This window comes from Chelon labrosus, assembly GCF_963514085.1.
Source record: "Chelon labrosus genome assembly, chromosome: 22".
Classification (NCBI taxonomy): Eukaryota; Metazoa; Chordata; class Actinopteri; order Mugiliformes; family Mugilidae; genus Chelon; species Chelon labrosus.
Genome location: NC_140355.1, coordinates 1,023,018 through 1,044,362, shown reverse-complemented (window position 1 = coordinate 1,044,362; position 21,345 = coordinate 1,023,018). Strand labels below are relative to the sequence as shown.

The following is a 21,345-nucleotide window of genomic DNA, read 5'->3' as shown; positions in this document are numbered from 1 at the left end:
CACAGTCACTGTTTCATTGCCAGAGAACCGTAAAGCAGGAGGAAATAAATAAATAATAATCTATTTTTATCATTTTAGTTGGATAAAGCTGTTTTGCAGATGTTGATCCAAAGTCCTTTCAATTTAGGATAAAATAATTAATAGAACAAATACTTAAGAAAATACTTAAGACAGGCTATATCATGTTAAACACAATACATAATAAAAGATGAAAGAGATGTCATATAATGACAAACAGGACAGACAAAACAGGAAATGCTAGCAATAATAAAATGAAAAGCAAATTAGTTAATTATCTCTTGTCTTTTAAGTTAAAGACAAGAAACACTAAAAGGGGGGAACTGGAGGCTACAACTGATTAATGCAGGATTTTGAGACATTGAAAGCAATTCCAAACTGTACTAAAAGCAAGAGAAAAAATGTGTTTGAATGTGCAGTTATCTACTCCTACCTGAGTGCATCATTCTCCAACCTGCCTATGATGCCTCTTATATTGAATCATCATAGCAGCTAACTGCTGTCACTAACAGCTTCATTTATATTCATTGTCAAACTTATAATGTGTATGCATCCGCTATATCTTGTATTTGTATCACAATTAGATTGTACGCCTTAGTCAGATGTATCTATCTGTGACAGATGTATATTTATTTCATTTTTCCTGTTGTTCTCTACCCGGCCATCTTTAGGCAGATGGGTCCCTCCATATGAGCTGGGTTCTGCTCAAGGTTTCTTCCTGTAAAGAGGGAGTTTTCCCTAGAGTTCTGTAAAGCGTACTGAGACCATTTGTATTGTTAGGCTGCAGTGTTGCACTCCGGCCAGCCGGGGGCTGCAGAGTACCATAAATGTATTCACCGACCGAGCGCCCCAGAGAGAAACAAGCGTGCGAAGCTGCGCTCATTCTCCTTATCGTGGGTTCCTAGACACACATTTTGTGTAAGGTGGAAGTAACTTTTGTCCTACAGAGAAGAGTTGTACACCGCCCTGGGTATTCACCTGGTCTAAAAAGTCGCAGCAAACGATAACCATGTCGACCTCATCGGCAAAAGTCACTAGGAAGGAGAATTCTAATCACGACGGAGCGGACGAGACCTCTGGTAACGTTAAGGAATGGCGGTTGTCCTGTGCAACGCCATTTTCATTTGTTTATCGTCATTTTGTTATTTCCAGTGCAGCGTGCTGTGTAATTTGGGCTTGAATTGATGTATCATTGTGGACGGACAGCTCAAAATATACATTTTTCTGCACAGACACCTCTGTATATAATAGGCTGTTGTGCAGGGCAATTCAGTAATGTAGCACGCTAGCATGGGCTAACTGTTTAGTCAGCGTGAGAGGGTAGCTAGCTATTAGCTTACTTTAGCTGCTAGCATTAGTTCATGACCATGAAGGAGGCCGGTATTTGTTTTGCATACGCTTCATGTGGTGTGTTGTGCAGTTATTGTTCATGCAGAGATTTTAGGGGGGTTTGGTGCACGGTGTAGTGACGAAATCACTGTCAGCTGTGCGCTTCCCTCATGCGCTTGTAGCTGCACCTCCATCACATTTCCCACATTGTTAGCAAGTGCCAAATTCCCGGTTGCAGTTGCAGTGAATGGCCGATCACTAGCAACATTCACGTTATTTGTTCTGCGTAATGAACATGCGTGGCTTTTGAATTCTACCGTAAGTATGTGCGTGACATGTAAACAAGCGCTTATTATTTGATGTTTGCTAAAATGTCGCTGTGAGGTGTGCTTCACATGCGAAAGGGGGCTTTAGTGGACATGGCGATATGTCCTTACCGGTGGCAAGCAGGTCTTACAGCGAGACGTCGTTAAGCCCCTCATTCAAACCAGGCCGCCTTTAGCGGCAACAGGAAGCTCCAGACTGCAGGAGCAGAGGGTCGCTCTGCGATAGATTTAACACACACAGTCTTTATATCTCTGCGAGGACACGAGTGACATGATGCGTTCTCTAGCTCCTTACCATAATCTTAATCATCGCATTTAAGTAAATTAGATTATAATAATTCTGACCTCAAAACCAATTCTTAACCCACAACCGTTATTATTGCTGTCCTCACAACGGTTTTTAACTTAAATGCTTATGTACACCTGCACGTCCTGTCTTTATGACAGGGCTGTCTTCCTGCCACCATACAAACCATGCACACAGTAGAGAATAGAATTTGTGGCTTGAAAATCGGGCTATCTTATTTACAATTAATTGTATTTTTAATGATCAAATTACAAATCATATACACAAAATGTTCCTTATGAGAACCAGAAACTTGGGTTCACCTAAGACAATATTTAAGCATTTCAAAAAAACCTTGTAATCAGGAAATAGTGCAAGCATGACCGGTGATCTGTGACGTGATATACTTGCAGTCGCATGATTTATGTGGTGTTTAATTCCTCTCAGTGTCCTAAATAGTGTTTGGGATTTCTAACAAGGGCTTGTCAGGATACATTTCACATGCTTTGTACCCTCTTTGACATCGTTGCTGTTTCCAGCATACATATTTCTTTGTTCTGCATTAACCTATGTCAGCCACAGGTTTATTGGCTCAGCTTTATATGATGGTCAAACCAAAACCAAAACAAAAGGCAACAAAGTCTCTGCTTGGAATTATTTTGCACTCTGTTAAAAGGGAGGCTTTTTGGAAATACTTGTGTGTCGCTGCAATTTAGCTTTGTGTGTGAACCATGTCAACAACTCTGTTGTAAATGTAAGCTTCAAGGATATAACTAAAGCCCTTTTCAGAACAACAGATATGTGAATCTGGCTTCACGGGTGTCACCAAATGATACTATTCCTCACTAAAGTTAAGATTTATTCATTGTTGACCTAATTAGGAAAGTGTTACTATGCTGTTCTCTTAATAAGTGTAGCTGGTGTTGTGAATAATTTAACTAAAGTGGCTAGTGACCGTAATGAGAAATGTTCCTGTGTTCATCTCCAAACAGTTGCCTGCTGAACATCTGCCTTAGGGTGTCTTCTTACTTGAATTAGTCTAAAACACAGCAGATCAGAATACACCGACTCCCAGGCATAGCCTAATTGTCGCTGTAATATTTATAGTATAATAGTTTAAATTTCTGTAATTCTTTTTGACCACATCCTTACAGTAATCTTGATTGCCTTGTAATTTAAAGGAAACCATATTTGCCATTGTTGGCGCAATTGTTTGGGAAATAACATAAATTCTAAAAAGTCGTCCTTATCGTTTCAGAAAAAGAGCAACAGGAAGCCATTGAACACATTGACGAAGTACAAAATGAAATTGACAGGTAAGTGTGAATCTTGTGTCTGCACAGTAATATTGTTTCATGGAGAAAACTAAAACCTTTTCTTTTCCTTCCAGACTGAATGAACAGGCCAGTGAAGAAATTTTAAAAGTAGAGCAGAAGTACAACAAATTACGCCAGCCGTTCTTTCAGAAGCGATCAGAACTCATAGCAAAAATCCCCAACTTCTGGGTCACAACATTTGTCAACCATCCACAAGGTAAACTGTTTGATTTTCTTTTTGTGCTTGTATGGGTCTGTATGTGTTTGTACGGTAGCTCTAACCTCCAGCACTTTTCTTGTAACAGATATCCTTTTCATTTGAGTAAACATTAATTAAATGTCTGCTGTCAAGTGCTTTTAAATGCACTTAATAAATTCATGATCTAACAGCGTGTTTGCCTGGCTGTGTCTTACCTCTAGTTTCAGCTCTTTTGGGGGAGGAGGACGAGGAAGCACTTCATTACTTGTCGAGGGTGGAGGTCACAGAGTTCGAGGATATCAAGTCTGGATATAGAATAGATTTTGTGAGTTTGTTGTGTTCACACAGTATTCATGTGTTCTAAATGACATGCCATATTCTGATACTGATGTGTTTTCTCTCTGAAGTATTTTGATGAGAATCCATACTTCGAGAACAAAGCCCTTTCCAAAGAGTTTAACGTAAATGAGAGTGGAGACCCTGTTTCCAAATCGACTGAAATTAAATGGAAAGCTGGGAAGGTTGGTATTCTTTTTTTTTTTTTTTTTTTTTCTTCTTTGTCTTGTATATCATTTTGTGGGGAAAAGAAGTTGTATTTTAAATACGACTACACACTTTCATCCAGAGCCAAAATAATGAAGTGGAAAGAAAAGTGTCATTTTTCAGGCAAAATGTTTAAGTTTAGACACTTTAAAAAAAAACAAAAAAAAAACAGCATGAATGATGATAATAACTTTCCAAGTCAGTGGAAGTGGCTGTAGTTAATCCTGATTGTAAACCCTTAGAAGAAGGTATGCGCTGACTAATTGCTATTTAATTTGAGCGCCTCACTTACTGTATATCATTTTATCAAATTTTTCTCACATCCTTCAATTGGGCTTTCTTAATTTTTATTTATTTATTTTTTTTATAAATGTATTTTTGAATTTTGCACATGTAACAGTGGTCTCGGTTGTTATTTATTTTTTTCTCAGCAATTACCACTTTATAAACTACGTTCTTGACTGGAGACATTTCTCTCCTCAGGATCTGACGAAGCGTACTGGCCAGACATCAAACAAAGCAGGGAAGAAAAGGCAGCATGAGGAGCCAGAGAGCTTCTTCACCTGGTTTACTGACCACTCGGATGCAGGAGCTGACGAGCTTGGAGAAGTGATCAAGGATGACATCTGGCCCAACCCGCTGCAGTACTACCTGGTAGGATTTTCACAGTACCACTGTGTATCGGAGGCAGGTTATCAAACTAGGAGTATTACAGTAGCTAAAAAGAGAGCATAAAAAAAGCTTAATGTGGAAGACACATTTAGTATGAATGTTGTTCTCCAATCAAGAGGGTGACTAAAAACTGAAGAAGTTTTTAGAAGTAGTATGTTTTTAAAGATACGCCTATATAATCTCCAAGGGAGAAGGTGTTTGCCAGTTGTGGACCTGTAAATGGAGGTCTCTTTTCTCACTGCCATCACCTTGGGACCACCTAATAAAACATTTTTTTTTCTTACACATGTTGTAGATACTATGGATGGGTGACACAGGGGCGTGGTGGTTAGCACTGATGGTTCCAGGTTTGAATCCATGGGCCGACTGGGCTCGTTAGGTTAATTGGTGATTCTCAATTGGCTGTAGGTGTGCATGTGAGTGACAACTAAAGTTGTCAACAAGCGTACAAGTATAAAAGGTATCACATTACCTCACATTACCTCTGACATGTAGTCGAGTGGAAGTGGAAAGTTGCTGAGACATAACCATGGATGATGAAATTTGAGTAAAAAAGTTTAGACGGCATTTTAAGATACCACAGTGTCACACCTGTGCTCCCTCATTGGCTGTATATCCCAGTACAAAGCTGAAAGGTAGTAGTCCACAGAGTTCACTTTGTTATGTATCTTGCCTCTGAAGTCCTTTTGGTATCTCTCTGGTACAGTGAAGGCAAACAGCTGGGTTATAGCTGCTCCAGTAGAGATGACGAGATGTGTCCAGACTGATTGCAGGGCTCAGTAAATGTGCTTACAGTGATCCTTCACACTGAAGCAAACACTGAATCTTTCCCTGTTGAACACATGTTCCCAAGGTCCCTGACATGGAGGATGAGGAAGGTGATGGTGATGACGATGATGACGAAGAGGAAGGCCTGGAAGATATTGATGAAGGGGAAGAAGAGGAGGGTGAAGATGAAGATGAGGATGGTGATGGGGAAGATGGAGAGGTGAGGAATGGCTGATTTAAAAAAAACAAAAAAAAAAACAACAACATTGATTTCAATCACGGCTTCAACACTCCAGAATATGATGATATTGATCCATGATACAGTAATGCAGTACGCCTATGAAATGTTCTTCTTGGAAAGCCCAGTGTAATACTTATTTTCCTTCCACAGGATGATGGTGAAGATGATTAAATATCAGCCAACACGTATTTTTCTGGTCCTCCCTCTGTGATCATCCTACAACCCATGGGAGCAAAATATTTTGTTTTGGGGGGGTTTTGTAAAAAAGAAAAAAAGGAAAAAAAAAAAAAGAAGAAATTCACCCGCCCTTTTGTGTCATCAGTCTGTCCGTCTTCTTCCCCTACAGCCACAGTCTGTCCTGCAGACCAGCTCCGTACACAGCAGGTCTGCAGGAGTGGAGGTGTCTGTGGTTCTCTCAAAGTCTCACTTGTCATTGTATCTGTACATCTCCCAAAGACATGCAAAAGAATAAAAAAAAATAATTTGTAGCATTCTGCACGTCATCCTACATAGATTTAAAATATGTACAATAGCAATTTGTATGTACAATGAAATAACAGTTTCTGTTGAAGTTGTGAGTTCAATAAAAATAAGCCATGGTGCAGTGATAACTTAATCATAGCATCCCTAGCCACTTTATATATATATATAAATATATATAAATGTATATTATAATATATCCAGTGGTGGGGGTGTACTGAGGCTTATTAGAAGCTGCATTTTTCTTTGTGATTTATTGTACTAATGGAACTGATTGAAAGCACCAGCTTGTTCCTTTCAACTGTTGTAAATGTGTTTTGGGATACATGTACCTTAGTAAGCCAGTTGTTAAATGCACATAGTTTAATGGGGAGGTGTGGTGGCTGCGGGGCTTTGACACCAACTCTGGACTTTTGTTAGATGAATTTTCATTATCTTTTTCAGGCACCCACAACAAAGTTTGAAATGTAAATTTTTTTTTTTTTTTTTTAATAAAATGAACCTAAAAGTCAAATTTTGAGCATTTTGAGATGGGAGAGAAAAAGATGTTTTGTAGAGTCCTCTGTGGAATCTGCAGCTTTTCTCCTGTTCCACTGGAAACATGTTCACATTAAATTAAGTGTACCAGTTGCTTTGTTACAATAAATAACTGTATACATGATGTTTGGAGTAATTTGATCACATTTGGGTGTTTCAGCTCCAACTATTCCAGATTTTAACCGCTCTGCCCCATCCCAAACAAACTTGCCGCTGGCTCTGTAGTTAACATGGCTTCTGCCGCTAGGGTTGTTTAATTTTTGCAATCTCATGTAGACGTAAAAATTATTTAGTGAAACAAAAAAAATGCATGTATTTATTTTTAAAAAATTTTGTTGACTTTTTTTGGGCAGGGGGGAACCAAACGGTCCTTATGGACTGCTGTGTGGCAGCTTAAGTTAAAGTTATTGAGCTCAGTTGACTATAGTCTGCTGTGAATGCAAACAATCTTTTAGTATATTACAGTTCGAATGAAATACTAATGCTAATAATAAATAGCTAGTGGCTCTCTAATGTGACCTTTGATGATCATAACTGTTTAGTTGTGTCACATTGTTAAATCTCCCACTTTGCTGCAAGTGGGTTTTAAAATAAACTGGGCTGACTCAGGTTTACAAAATTCTTGTGTTGATTATTTTTTTTCTTCAATCATCTTTCAGTTGCCATTGGTCCATTGATCTTAAAATGTACTGCTTGAGTGCCCTCAAAGTAAACTGGAGACAGATGTATTTCAGCCATACTCATTACCAGCTATGGCAGTAAGTAAGAAAGAAGGTCAATGAAAAGGAAAGGGAACTATATTTAAACTGGTCCTTGTGAGTGATGTATCATTACATGGTATCATTAATATCATTAGTGATTCATGTCTAACAGCAATTGAATGTTTCACCTAGCCACGCAGGGGCATTTTAGATGTGTTTTGTGAAGGACTGCAACAGATGCTTATTTTCATTGTGATTCAGGGGACTATTTCTCAAACACTTCATTTATAAAACTATTTGAATTGTAGAAAGTTGAACAGAGAAATGCTTTCACAGTTATCCAGAGTAACACCATAATAACTGATCATCCAGCATTCCAAAAAAAAAAAAATCCTAAATTAGAAACCAACATCACCTACATTTCTCTCCTCTTGTCAGATCGTTTATCGTCGTATGCTTTTAACAAAACGCCTGTCGTGTAGTTGACCCACCACTAGGCGGCGGACTTTAACTGCTCGAAAGGCCCGCTGCACATTATTTAAACTGTATGTCTGAGAAGATTCTCAGTAATCAAGGTTACGGTATATTTACACCGTACAAGTACGTTTGATATATAGCTACATTCTATACCCCGCTCTAGTGTAGTATGGAGAGTGAAGTGCAAACTATATTTTGTTGGTTGTTGCAGACTCCAATGCAGAATTGGTTCAAAATTATTGTTCTTGGGTAAAAATCTTTCCAGTTGTCTCAAGACACTTTACAAAACCCAGATCTAAAATCCCCAGAGCAAGCACTCTAAGGCAACAGTGGCAAGAAAAACCAAGAAGAAACCCTGAGCAGAACCCAGCTCATATGGATGGACCCATCTGCCTAAGGCCAGCTGGATAGACAGAAAAAGAGAAAGCAGCAGGAGGACCAACAAACAAATTTGGAAGAAAATATGTTTACTTCAAAATGTAGGCAGCTTGGCAAAATTCATTTAACAATCCAGCCATGATACAAGCCCATGGAAAATTTCTTATATTTCACATATATCTTTATAAGGATGCTCACAGACACTACATCCATAGCCCCTTACACTAACCACCACATCTGATGTTAAACCCAACGCTCATCGTAACCATTATGTTTGGGATGGCCCCATACAGTCAGTGGTCACAACAAGCTTTTTAACTTCTTTAAGCATTTATTTGCAACTAGTTTACACTGACCAGTCATACCATTATAACCACCTGCCTTTGGTCTCCTTTGTGCCTCCAAAACATGTGACTCATCAGAGAATGGACATGGGCCTTCTGAGGGTGTGTGGTGTCTGGCAACAGAATGTTGTTAGTGGGGGCCTTTGAGTCCTATGGGTTGAGGGGAGGGGCCTCTGTAGATCATCCCACAGATACTTGATCAGTTTGGGGTCTCCTGAATTTGGAGGCCAGGTCAACACCTTGTGCTGTTTTTCAAATTGTGAAAGAGTGGTTATGGGAGCATGAGACATCATTTTTTACACATGGATTGTCCACCACAGAGTCCAGACCTTAACCCCACTGAGAATCTTTGGGATGTGCTGGAGAAGGCTTTGCGCAGTGGTCAGACACATCAGTACAAGATCTAGGGGGAAAAGTTAATGCAACACTGGATGGAAATAAATCTTGTGACATTGCAGAAGCTTATTGAAACAATGCCAGAGCGAATGCGTGCTGTAATCAAAGCAAAAGGCAGTCCAACGAAATATTATGAGTGTGTGATCTTTTTTTTTTTTTTTGGTTGCGACTATTATTTTTGGGCGGTGTATTTAACCGCATTAAACCGCACTGAAAAAGCAGTATTCCTGCCTCACGGAAGAGGGCGCTAGTGAGACACTGATTATGCTTCCGCTGTTGCTCTTCTTCTACGCTGATTAAAGTGAACGGTGGCAGTCCGTTTATTTCCCCCCCCCCCCTCTGACTGAATCTGAATGCCTAAAATGCAAGATTGTGTGTCCACGCTCAAATAATTCTCAAATTGGACTTTAAGCAAAAACCGAAACTGGTAAATAATGGAAGAGCTTTTGTTGAACAGTCTGTATTAAATCATCAGAATATAAAACTTTTTAAAAAACTGAATACTTTAGGTTAAAACTTTTAAATTCAAATGTGTGTTTTTGTGTAGTCTCATACCATTTTTGTCAAAACTGAAATATTGTGTTATTGTGTTGAATGAGTATGAGTAAATGGCGACGGAAAATTCTCTCATATACACTCAATCTTTGTGATTTGGAATTTCCTATCCACATAAGTGTATAGTCATTACATTTATTGAACCCAATATGCCATCACAAGTTTATTCGGATGTTTTGAAGGATCAACTACCGATTTGAAGAGCCTGAACCTGGTCTTTATCGAGCATCATTAGGCCTTTTCCTGCTGAAGACGTATACATGCGAAATCCATCATTGTTCTCAGAAGGGCCATAAGAGCCATTTGTACTTCTCAGGTTGTGTAATAGAGAAATTAAATATAAAAGAAAGGAAACGGTTCATAGAGCTCCACCGTTCAGATCTTTGATTGGTACGCAGCATCTGCCAGATCACACATTTTGATTTGTGTGGACAAGCACAGGTTTGTACAGTGACATTGTCCTGTGCATGGTCCTGAACTATCACACCTGAATAAAATATAGCCATTATTAAAGTCAAATAATAAAAATACAAACCCTGTTGCCATGGAAGGTCAATTTATATGATTCAGTGTGGCGTGTCTACAGTGTTTTTTTGTTTTTTGTTTTTTTTGCCTTTATTTTGACAGAGACGGGAAATTCAACTTTCAACAGGGTGGGAAAAAAACTTAAAATATAGCGGAAAAATATATAGTGGTTTTGAAATATAACATAACAATTAAAGTTTAGGATATTTTCTTCTGGAGAAAAGGCGGATGTGAACGCAGGATTTCTTTCTTGCCTCGCGACATCCTCTTCGTAACCAAGGTAACGATAGCTTTGTGTAAAATGGCTTTAGCAGTGCCAAACGCTGAAGTGCAAGGGGGAAGAAACGAAAATCAGCCAACACCGAGTCACTGTCTCGCCGTAGTTAGTTTTTAACAAGTCAATATTAATCAGCGTCAAATGCCTTTTCTTTAAACCAGATTATTTAACATGTTTACTGACGAAGCCCTGGACTCAGTGAGTATCCAGTCACTGTGGTGGAAATCGAAGCAATCAGCGCAGGAGTCGGTATGTTTGAGCCACAGTGTCATTAAGAGTGCTCTGTAACTGTGAATAAAAATGTACGTGATGTCCATAGCAGCTGAATATTCCAAGTATTAAAGAAACTACATAATACTTGACCTATACTTGCTAGCTGCCAGAAGCTAGCGTTAGCTGAGACATAGCATGTCGCGTTCAAGATGAGGAGGAGGATGCGTCCAGAATCACGCGATAACTTACTTCATGAAATAACAGAAACGAGATTTATCCAATAGTGCAGCCTCTCACTTTGGACCACGTTAATAGGAGGTGTTGAATGCATTCATTTCTTGCATTAGTACTTGTCTCCCCAAAGTTCTGGTTGTTCCGGCCTTTAGTAACTGAAACTTGGTATGCTAAATAGAGTCCAATACCTGCTTACATTTGTTTACTTCAGACTGCAGTTACTACATGACTGATCCCTTAGTAGCAGGGCTTTGCTGCTGTTTCAGAGAGGCTGTCAGACCAGAGCCGTGCACACTGCAGAGGCAGAAATACAGACTGTGTCCACTACTACCAGCTGTACTCAGACAGAGGCACAGGACCAGACAACAGAAAAGGTCTCCCAACAAAACCTCGACGAACGGGACCTACCTGGCCTGAGGGACTTCTTGCAGCGGGTTGAGGGCACAGTCATCAGAGAGTTGGTGAGAAATGCCAAGAGCCATGCCTTTGACGGGTTCCAGGCAAACTGGGAGGATCACAGTCAGCTGGTGAGCAGGACACATAAAGCAAAATCATTTTTTTTTCCTGATTTCTGAGGCAGACATAGTTGTTGGCCAGAGTAGAATCAAAAAGTTTGTTCACGTACCTGATGAGTTTTCTGGAGACAGACTCTGTACCATGCAAAAGATTTACATACTAAGCATACAGGAATTTGAATGTTTTTATTTTTCAGCCAACTTAATACAAAGTACAGTAATGAGAATAAAATCTACCTGCTGAGCCGCAGCTGCCTCTTCATGGGGACCTCTTTGTATGACACTGTTCCATATTTGCAGGTTTCAAAGCTCCATTGCCTTCAACATTCCAGCGCTCAAGAAAAAGGTCTTCATGTCACCAGTGTGTCCTGGAGTTGCACGGGTTCAGTTATTGCCTGTGCATACGGTCGGTATGTTAGTGTTTCACCTAATGCACAGAAAATACATATGACGCTGACAACCCCCTGAGAATGCCGTTGATGCTCTTCGCCTCACTTTTGTACTTTGTTGTTCAAATCACAAACCTGCCACAGAAATTCCCCTTTAGTCGCAACAGTGTCTGTGTGGTTCACATGTTGGTTTTTGGTGGGCAGGATTGACAATGGAGACTGGAGCAATGAGAGGTCATATGTTTGCATGTGGAACCTGGATCGCCGAGCTCTGCGCACCAAACAAGCGGACATGGTCATAGATGTTCATACTGCAGTCACAGCTCTGTGCTGTCACCCTAACCAGCCTGCCCTCATCGCAGGTAAACAGTGTCTGAATCAATTTACAAACAGTGTAATCTGTAAACCGTGGTGATGGCTTGGGTGTGCATGGCCTCCAATGGCACGGGTCTGTAGTGTATACTGATAGTGGGATAGATTTAAAACTGAGAGTCTGTACCTTAAGCCCATATTCATTTTATATTTGCAAGGAAATGGTAAAATATTAAACAGATCTGCAGTGCAAAGAAAAAATGTGCGTGACCCTTACTTTAATGTGTGGACTTGGCTGCTATAGATGTGTTAGCTGTCTCTATCAATGTTATCTTCCTTGCTGTTGTGTGCTTAGGAGGCAGCAACGGGACTTGCCAATAGCGTAGGTGTGTGGGCTTGCTAAGTATCACTTTTTGCTGTTGCTACAACTAGAGTTTCCCTGGAAGAAATACAGCTTCATGAGATTTCATATTAAGTACTTTATGCAGGGTTCTGATGTTGTTAGAAACTCAGAATTAACTAACCGTGATGATAATCATCTTTGTGTACCGTTTATCCAGGTTTTTTCTTATTGAGGCTAGTTGATCCCAAGGAAGATTTGTGGTTCTGGCCCTAGATGTAAACTTCTTGTAATCTCAGCTGGGCTGTACATCAGTCTAGTTTAGGGTTAGTGGTTAAAACACAGTTGTTCTTGTTGTATTTTATTAATCCCAACCTTAGTTTACATTTTTACAGTGTTGTAAACCTGCATTAAAAGTCCATTAAGTCCAGTATTTTTGCGTAATCATATTGCTGCTGTTTAGAGCACTGTATAAACCGCTGTGTGTGTGTGTGTGTGTGTATTTAATGCTGCAACCTCAGGAGGTCTGTACAGTGGAGAAGTGGTGGTCTGGGACACCAGCCGAACTCAGGATCCGGTGCTGGCTCAAACTGGAATGTCAGCAGACAGCCACAGAGAGCCAGTTTATCAGGTGAGTGGACACAGACTGTTTGGTTTATTAAAGAGAAAAGGAGATGAAGAGCTCCAGTGGTTAAGATGTGTTGAGATGTGAATGGAGTTAACCTTAAGGGGAAAAGGAGAAACCAAAGTTCCACTTTGGTTTTATTTATAATTGAGCACCTTATTTTAAAATGTGCATTTTTCAGTTTTATTAAATGCACCCACTTCAATGCAAAAACTAAATGTTGCTGAAATACTAAAAATAACTCACTCAACACAAGATGGACATTATGGGCCTGTTCAGACTTTGCAATGAAATCCGATCTGGGCGATCCTATGATGTAAAGGACAGGTGTGAACACACCCAGGATGCATTGAGATCACATGCGAGAGATCCGATCTCTGAGCACATTCAGAGGTGGTCTGGCTTGTATGTGTCTGCATTCCTTTGGTAGTGTGACAAAGACAAAAGACAACTTACAATCAACAGAAGTGCTCTTGCAGTGATGTCTGTTCATTAGTAATGAGAGCCTTTTAAAATATTCTGTCCAAATATAAATAAATCTAAGAATTTATAAATGAAAGTATATATCACGAGTGTGAGTCTGTGTTAATTTGATGTGATCATGTTGATGTATGAGGAGCTGTGTGGTTAAGTATTTCCTCAGTCACCAATGTCTTTATTTACCTTCATTTTTGGAGATTACAGTGCATATGGAAGCTTCCAGGGTTGGAGTTATAATGGAGTTTTGTGCAGGTCTAACTAATGTCATGGTGGAGATCAATAAATAATGACACTCTTTCTACTGCACCTGAGATGATGTCAGGGTTTATTTGCATACAGAGCGCGAAACTGAGATTGGATCTTGAGACAGGTCTTAGTGGGTCACCTGTGATCGCTTAGCCCAGATCGCATATTAATGTAAGGTCTGAACAGACCCTTATCATCTTCTGGGCTTTTGCTTGAGAACGTTTTCTCTAACTGGACCTCTTTGAACTTTACACTTTTAATTGTAGTGATCCTCGACTTATCAGTTTGATAAGGAGATTAAACATATTCTTGATGTTTGCAGGTTGCTTGGGTGCCCCGGCAGAAGAAAGGAGAGTTTGGGGTGCTGAGTGTCTGCTCAGGAGGAAGGGCGCTTCTGTGGACGGTGGACTTGGACCAGGGCAGGTTTGTCCTGAATGCTGCCTATGCCTTAGTACCACAGCAGGTTCCCCATAGCAGCAGCGCCAACTTCAAGGTGAGGCTCAGGTGGACTGAAACCACTCTCTCACAGCATGAAAGTGTAGAATTCAGACATAAAAATATATTTCGTATTAATCTCCGTAAACTTCTTAATAACTGCTTTATAGTGCAAATTTGGGTCTTTCAAAATGTATCATGCAGTCAACTTTTTGCGTGTAGGTTAACTGACACCAGAGTTCACTGGTCAATTATATATTTCCCGCGGCCAGATCAGATCAGTCAGGAGGATTTCTACTTCTTGTCATAGCCTTCATGTGGTTCCCAGCGAGTGAAAAACACGTGTAATCTTGTTTTGCCCAAAGGCTCGTGGCAGCAGCACCGTGGGCGTCACCTCCCTGGCTTTGTCTCCATGGGACCCTGACACCTTCCTGGTGGGTTCTGAGGGCGGCCTGCTGCTTCGATGCTCCTTTTCCTCCCAGATGCTGGCTACAGCGCCCTCCGAAGGCCAGAGTGTCACACTGAGAGCCCCAGCAGTCTTCTCCTTTAAGCCTCTCAGTGGACCTGTTCACTCCATTCACTGCTCCCCTTTCCACAGGTGACAGTTGAGAATCATTATAGAAGAGATCTGCAGTTGTTTTACATCAGATTTTGGCCTTTGTGACTTTTGCCTTGTGGTGTTTACAGGAACCTGTTCATGAGTGCAGGAACTGACGGTCTGGCCCATCTCCACTCACTGCTGCAGGCCAACCCCCTGCTCTCGCTCAGGGTTTCAGACTCCTACGTTTTTCAGCTGCAGTGGTCCCCAACCAGACCACTGGTCTTTGCTGCAGCCACTGGTCACGGTACAGCATATAAATTACGTAATAGCAGTGTAGATGATGTAAACTACACTGGATTTACACATGCACCCAAATCATATTCTGTTGTTAATTATAAAAGTGGAATTTTTGCTATGCATGCCATGATCTCATCTTTCTGTCCAGTACCACAAAGATTGACATGCAGGTGTAAAATAGATTAACCTGACTCACTCATCATCTCTTTCTCAGGTGAGGTGCAGATTTTTGACCTGGGGCGCAGGTCGCTGAAACCCGCAGCCACTATTGATCAGGGAGGCGCTGGTCAAGCTGCAACTTGTTTGGCCTTCAACTCTCAGAACCCTCACCTCTTGGCAGTGGGGAAAACAGATGGAACAGTTGGTATTTGGCAGCTGAGTGCTGACTTGACAGAGCAGAGACCCCGAGAGAGCAGCCAGTTGGAGCAGATAGCAAATCAAGTAGCAGAATGAGACATATTGCCTTTGTCAGAAGAAGGCTGCTGCAGAAGGACTGACTGATACCGATGTGAAATAAAAATGTTTAAGTGCATGTGTTTCATGTGTATATGAAATAAATACAGCAGCGGTTTCCAGTTCTAACCAGTAGCGTTTATTAAAGCACACTGCAGTTGTTAAGCTGTTGTTACAACTTTGTTACTATAAGGTTCTTAAATTCATTGAAAGCACAAGCTAAAATAGCTACAAACAATCACATTCAAATGCAGACTGATCCACTATGCTATCATGAGAAGCACAAAGAGTTAGGGGTAAAGTGAGATAAATAGTACAGATAATTGGTATTAGTGAGTGTTCCTGGTGCCATAATCATGCAGATTCAGCCTTGTGTTGGTGTTAATGTGTGTGTGTGTGTGGGGGAAAACGCATCCCGATTGGTCACTGGTGGGGGAGGGATCAATTGACGAAAAGCGAGCGAGTGAATTCGACAAAGTCGAAAGCCGATGGCAACTCTCGACCCTTGCTGTCGAGGTAGGGCTTCATGTGTGACAGGCAGTAGTCCGCCTGCTCCTTGGTCAGATTCTAAAAGGAAGGAGGACACGGTGTGACTTACATGAAGACTTGAAACTCGATTTACACAGTGAGTAGTAAACACATCTGACCTGGTAGAGCTCTTCTTTAGTGACGTAGGGTTTGTTCTCAGTGCTGAGAGCTCGGAAAGCGCTCTCAATCTCCTCGCTGGACTTAACGTTCTCTGTCTCGCGACTGATCATGAATGCCATGTACTCCTGCAACGACACGTTTCCATCCCTGCAGACAGACAGTGAACATGAATGTGTGCAAAGACCATGTTGGCAGCAATTTACATCCATACAAATGCCTGAATGGACCTTTCGTATCACAACAAGGGATGGACAGAACATACAAATCCTAAAATGATAACTGGACAACATTGTTGACGGAACAGTCAACAAATTAACTGCAAAATACAATACTAACTAACAGGAAGGTACACGGAGCAAAAGGGGTGCATGACATTTAGTTAATCTACTGAATTCTGTGACCGGTCAGATTATACACCGATGAGGCATAACATCATGACCTGCCTAATATTGTATATGTCTCCCTTGTGCCTCAAAAACATCTCTGACTCATCAGAGAATGCCACGGATGGCTGCTGCCATCAAGGAGCATTGTATTGTCACAAGATGGTCAATGTTATTTACGTCAATGTTTTGCCTGATAGGTGTATGACCATTCAGTTATGTGATGTCAATTCCTAGATGCACCCACCACCACGCACCATAGTATTGTGCAATTTATATTCACAAAATTCTACAATCAAGATGAAGATGGACTCAGGCTGGATAAAATGTTATCAATAGTGACCCTTAAATTTGCCGTACCTGTTTGGATCCACAGTGTCAAGTATGGCCTCAAATTCAGGATCAGGTTCTCCTTCTTCCACCATGGGCAGGTCGTAACCCAGCGAGCGCAGACATGACTTGAACTCCTGGTGATTCAGACGACCTGACTTCTCCTTGTCGAAGTGCCTGCAAAGAAACAGGTAAAAAGAAACTTTGACTTGTATCGAATGGACAAATAAGTCATGATGAAGTCAGAAGAAAGCCACTTACTTGAACATCATACTGAACTCCTTCAGAGCCTCCTCTGTCACTCCGGTGGTGTTTCTGAAAGCAAGAGAAGGAATCTGAGCTTAAAGCAGCATCAACACAGCTTCCTTACAGTGCCTTGACTTCCATATCAACTCAGTGACATGGAATTATGACTAGGCCATGTACCTGGCCTGAATCTGTTGCTCCAGGTTGTGCTGCATCCTCATTCCGAGTTGGTCTAGCTGGTCCCATTGCTGGGCCAGGCCCACGGTACTGTGTTCTGTGTACTTGTTGTCCAAGATCAGTGCTTCTTCCATGGCAGCACCCAAGTCTTCAATCTTCTTCAGCTGGCTGCGCATGGCCCGGATCTCCTGGTGCTTACGCTACACACACACACACACACACACACACACACAACGCATGTCAACAAAACCACATGCAATGCATTGTTTTTTTTTCTGATTTTAAAGTGCATGTATAAGAATGGGTATAGTTTCAGGGGCCAAGATCTGTTCTGATCCGTCTGAAGACCAAACAAATGCTGTTAAAGCTGTCCACCACTGACTGTGGTTTTTACCTTAGTGGCCTCCAGCTGGGACTCCAGGGTACCAGATTCTTCCACCATACATGACCTGTTGCCAACATAAAGTGACTTTAGAAACAAAGCAACACAATCTGGGCAACTGTTGACACACACACACACGGTTATTAGAAAGACACACATTCTCTACTACCTCTAGTGTCCCCAGAAAAAGCTTTCAGAAGATGCAAAGTACTATGGTTCCAATGTGTAATTTGGTCTGTCATCACTATTATAATTAAATGAATTCAAATGTGGAACTTTGAAATGGGTTTTACTGCTACACAACAGAGCTGTATTCATGCCAATAATCTACTAGTAACCCCAAATCATGCCAAGTTAGGGCTACTGGAAACTGCAGCAGATCATTAGCAGCTCATGTTTAGGAGTCAGTTTTGTGCACCCATCTATGTATCTATACACAATAGAAGTAGATCATTTGCAGCTTCCATCCCTGAAGGACACACAGGAAATGTGACAAAAAGCCAGTCCACTGGTGTTTCATGTCTGATGACCGGGTGAAGAGGATTAGTAACGGAGGAAAGTGCCGAGCACACCGTGGCCTAACATAGTGTTTTTAGACTGAAGTGCATGAGGCTACACAGCTCTGAGGGCACTACGTGGTTCAGGAAAAGCAAAAGAAACCAGAGCCAGGCTTGAAAGAGGTTGACCTTCCCGAAAGATCATCAGCAACTTGGTACTGATAGACACAGATAACCCGACGATACGCTATGCTATTCAGAGAGATGATAGGGAGAAGGGAGGACCAAAGATAAAACGTGAGACAAGGAAATGGAGGGAAAACACAGGGAATATCTACATCAATATCATTTTGAAATATACACCTGTAAGGTGAAAGATTTACCTTCATCATTACATCCTAAACAGTTTTCACAATCACACACATTTGATCAACACATATAAAAGAGGAAGTGATATTAACCCATCCAGAAGATATGTCCTGATTAGGACAGTAATTCCAAGCACCAGCGAGGAAGCAGTCACGACGAACGAGAGGGAGAGAGAGACAAATACAGATTAACATCATGAGGTAAAAACAGAGTTCATTGCACAGAAGCGGGAAAAACAGCACGCTAATCAGCAGTGGGACAGCAGTGACTTGTTTGATTCCTTGACTCTAATAAAGGGTCTATTTTCATTGTGATACAGCAGCAAGAAAGCAAGCATTTCAGAAAACATGATTTGTGCTGCGATTATTCAGTGGCTTTACGCAAACGAGAGACAAAGACAGAGAGTAAAGAGCAGCTTCACAACTCTCATCATCTGCGATGCATTAAACATGGTGTCTGAAGCTAAGAAACATCACGTAGCACAAGACATTTCTGTTGTCAAAAACACTTGCTGAGCCCCTGGGCTGACATGCTGATGACTAACTATATGAAAGAAGGGCTGACATCTGAGTGAGACTGTTTATAAAAAAATAAAAAAAAGCCCAGGTTTTACAACGGCTCAGCTGGAACAACATATCCTCTACCTGGTCTCCTGTAGCCACTGATGGAAAGCGTTTGCGTGCTGGGCAAACTCTTGACGCAGCTTGTCGTTTTCTTCCTGCCTCCTCTGCTCCTTCTGCAGCTCCAGCTCACGCTCCTGCATTCACATTTACAGAAGGAAACCAGCAAGATGAGTTGCACTCAAAACTTAACATGCCAAGTGTTCAAGTATTCGTCACACAGTTAGGGTTAGGGTTATTCAAAGGTCCTGCACCAGTGGTAGTATCCACATGTGCACAAGCTGTTCCCAGACAAAGACTTTTGTACTTGTGAACACATTATATATAAAACATGTATAGACCTTGATGATCTTCTGCAGGTTCCTCCAGGTTTCCTCCAAGGCCTCCATGGTGAACCAGGTGTAGGGGTTGGACACCACCTGGTAACTCTTGATCTGCTGGTCTAGCTCTGCTAGCTGGTTAAAGTCAGCCTGAGCTGAGCTCAGCGAAGAGCGGAAGGCCTCATGAGCTTCACGCAGTGCCTTGATCTCCTCCAGAGAGTTACACCTCACCGGGTCGGTCAGATCCTCTTCTGCATTCTCAAACCAGCTGTTGAAGGCTGATGCTTTCTTAGCAAATGTCAGGAACAAGTCCTCAACCTAGGTGGCAGTGGAGAAGATTAGATCTTTAAAATAACACTAACGTACTAATTTTTAACCTGTTCAGAGTTGAGTTTTGGCCACACTGACAATCCCTTTTAACAAAACCACTCTGAGAACACCTTACCTTTCTGAAGTGCTCCTGAGCCTCCAGCAGCTTCTTCTTGCGAGCAGCAGAGTTGGACAGCAGCTGGTTCCAGCGTTTTATCAGGGCAGCATGACGAGCTTCGATGGCCTTTGACTGGACATGCTTGGCAGCTACCAGCTGGTCTTTCAGAGCTGTAATGTTAGTGATGCCCTCCTGCTGGAAGGCTTGGAGACCAGCATCAAATGTCTCCTGTCAACAGACACAGAAAAACATGTGGATGACGTTAACAAGAGAAGAGACACCCATACAGAGGAGAAGCAGAATAGCATTTTGAAGGAGGCCGTACCTGTTTGGTGAGCAGAGTTTGCACAGAGGACAGGTCTCTGCCATAGTCATCTGTCTTCAGGCTGTTTTCTTTCTCACCTTAACACAAATAACATCAGTGTTTCAGAGATAATGTCAAAGATGTGCCCACACAGGATATAGACTGAATATAGGTATAGGCAGCTCAGTCTTTCCAATATAAAAGTGTTTGTGGTGTCATGACACTAGTGGAACACAAAGACTGAAAGCACAGAGAACAGATCAGCTATAAGGCTTTCTCATAAGAGAAACCAATATTATGAATAATCAACACACTGCATCTATTCTTGAAAAGCAATATTTTCTTATACCTCAAAGTGTCACATGTTTAAACTCTAAGATCATTAGCTATCATTTGGAGTGAATGTCATATAGTGGTAGGAATTAATCTGTCTGACATATTTTGGAAAGGTTTTCATACCAATCCAGGACTCCACAACGTCAGCTTTCCAGTTGAACTGCAGGAAAGCAGAGTTCTCATCCAGCTTGGCCTTCCTCTGAGCCGCTGCCCTCTCCAGCTCCGACACTTTTCCACGCAGAGCCGACATCTTGGCACTGATGTTGTCCACGTGATGATTGTTCTGTTGTAAGTACACAAAAATTATCCTATGGAACTTCTGCTTCTTCTGTCATACTGCACTCACTGGCATGCATGCTTATTTAAATGTTTTGTAAAATGTATTTTCTCTCCGTGTCATATAGTAAGTACCTTTTTGATGAGCTCTTCTCCATTTGCGCACACATCGTTTACTCTATCCCTGTGTACAGTGAAGTCGGTCTCAAATGCTTCATGCTTTTTCAGCAAGCCCTGTTAAAAATAATGATTTTCCTTGACACTCCGCAAAAATCAACATACATCACACATACAACATGAAAAACATTAATATGTTAAGTAACATGGTGGTCTGTAAAAGAAAAGCACCTGCACAGCAGCCAGCGTATCTCCATAGTCCTCACTCCCAACCAGGTTCAACTTCTCATTAATCCAAGCTTCTTCCTCTTCCACATTCGCCACAAACTGCTGGTACTCCAGCGACTCCTCCAGCCTCTGTCCCCTGGAACCAAACATACACATTTACAGTCCCCATTTCTCCCTGTGTGTTTCTTTTTTTGCTCTAGGCTGCTTTTTTTCTGGTGTATCCATGTAGCACAGCAG

General features: G+C 41.4%; 3 protein-coding genes across 6 annotated transcripts in view; 2 read left to right on the top strand and 1 right to left on the bottom strand.

Annotated features, from left to right (window-relative positions):
- Positions 1 to 391: 391 nt before the first annotated feature.
- On the top strand, positions 392 to 6,839 carry setb (SET nuclear proto-oncogene b). The gene is made up of 8 exons (XM_084572800.1): positions 392 to 1,097; positions 3,218 to 3,275; positions 3,350 to 3,492; positions 3,696 to 3,799; positions 3,882 to 3,995; positions 4,501 to 4,671; positions 5,543 to 5,677; positions 5,849 to 6,839. The coding sequence occupies exons 1-8, from the start codon at positions 1,028 to 1,030 to the stop codon at positions 5,867 to 5,869; spliced, it is 816 nt and encodes a 271-aa protein (XP_084428926.1). The 5' UTR covers positions 392 to 1,027; the 3' UTR covers positions 5,870 to 6,839.
- Positions 6,840 to 10,336: 3,497 nt separating this feature from the next.
- On the top strand, positions 10,337 to 15,487 carry dync2i2 (dynein 2 intermediate chain 2). The gene is made up of 9 exons (XM_084572171.1): positions 10,337 to 10,617; positions 11,082 to 11,342; positions 11,631 to 11,740; positions 11,924 to 12,081; positions 12,893 to 13,002; positions 14,045 to 14,215; positions 14,523 to 14,755; positions 14,845 to 15,002; positions 15,210 to 15,487. Exons 1-9 carry the CDS (start codon positions 10,540 to 10,542, stop codon positions 15,446 to 15,448), a joined length of 1,518 nt encoding a protein of 505 aa, XP_084428297.1. The 5' UTR covers positions 10,337 to 10,539; the 3' UTR covers positions 15,449 to 15,487.
- A 77-nt stretch (positions 15,488 to 15,564) lies between these two features.
- Positions 15,565 to 21,345, bottom strand: part of sptan1 (spectrin alpha, non-erythrocytic 1) — a 32,097-nt gene continuing 26,316 nt past the window's right edge. For all 4 annotated transcript variants that reach the window (XM_084572166.1, XM_084572168.1, XM_084572169.1 and 1 more), the window contains 14 exons: positions 21,112 to 21,244; positions 20,899 to 20,997; positions 20,611 to 20,770; positions 20,173 to 20,249; positions 19,866 to 20,075; positions 19,442 to 19,738; positions 19,125 to 19,237; positions 18,573 to 18,590; positions 17,627 to 17,681; positions 17,236 to 17,432; positions 17,071 to 17,124; positions 16,840 to 16,986; positions 16,096 to 16,243; positions 15,565 to 16,015 (listed from right to left, as the gene is read on the bottom strand). In XM_084572166.1, the coding sequence (XP_084428292.1) occupies positions 15,890 to 16,015; positions 16,096 to 16,243; positions 16,840 to 16,986; positions 17,071 to 17,124; positions 17,236 to 17,432; positions 17,627 to 17,681; positions 18,573 to 18,590; positions 19,125 to 19,237; positions 19,442 to 19,738; positions 19,866 to 20,075; positions 20,173 to 20,249; positions 20,611 to 20,770; positions 20,899 to 20,997; positions 21,112 to 21,244 (1,834 nt within the window). In that variant the 3' untranslated portion in view covers positions 15,565 to 15,889. The remainder of the gene's footprint in view (positions 16,016 to 16,095; positions 16,244 to 16,839; positions 16,987 to 17,070; positions 17,125 to 17,235; positions 17,433 to 17,626; positions 17,682 to 18,572; positions 18,591 to 19,124; positions 19,238 to 19,441; positions 19,739 to 19,865; positions 20,076 to 20,172; positions 20,250 to 20,610; positions 20,771 to 20,898; positions 20,998 to 21,111; positions 21,245 to 21,345) is intronic.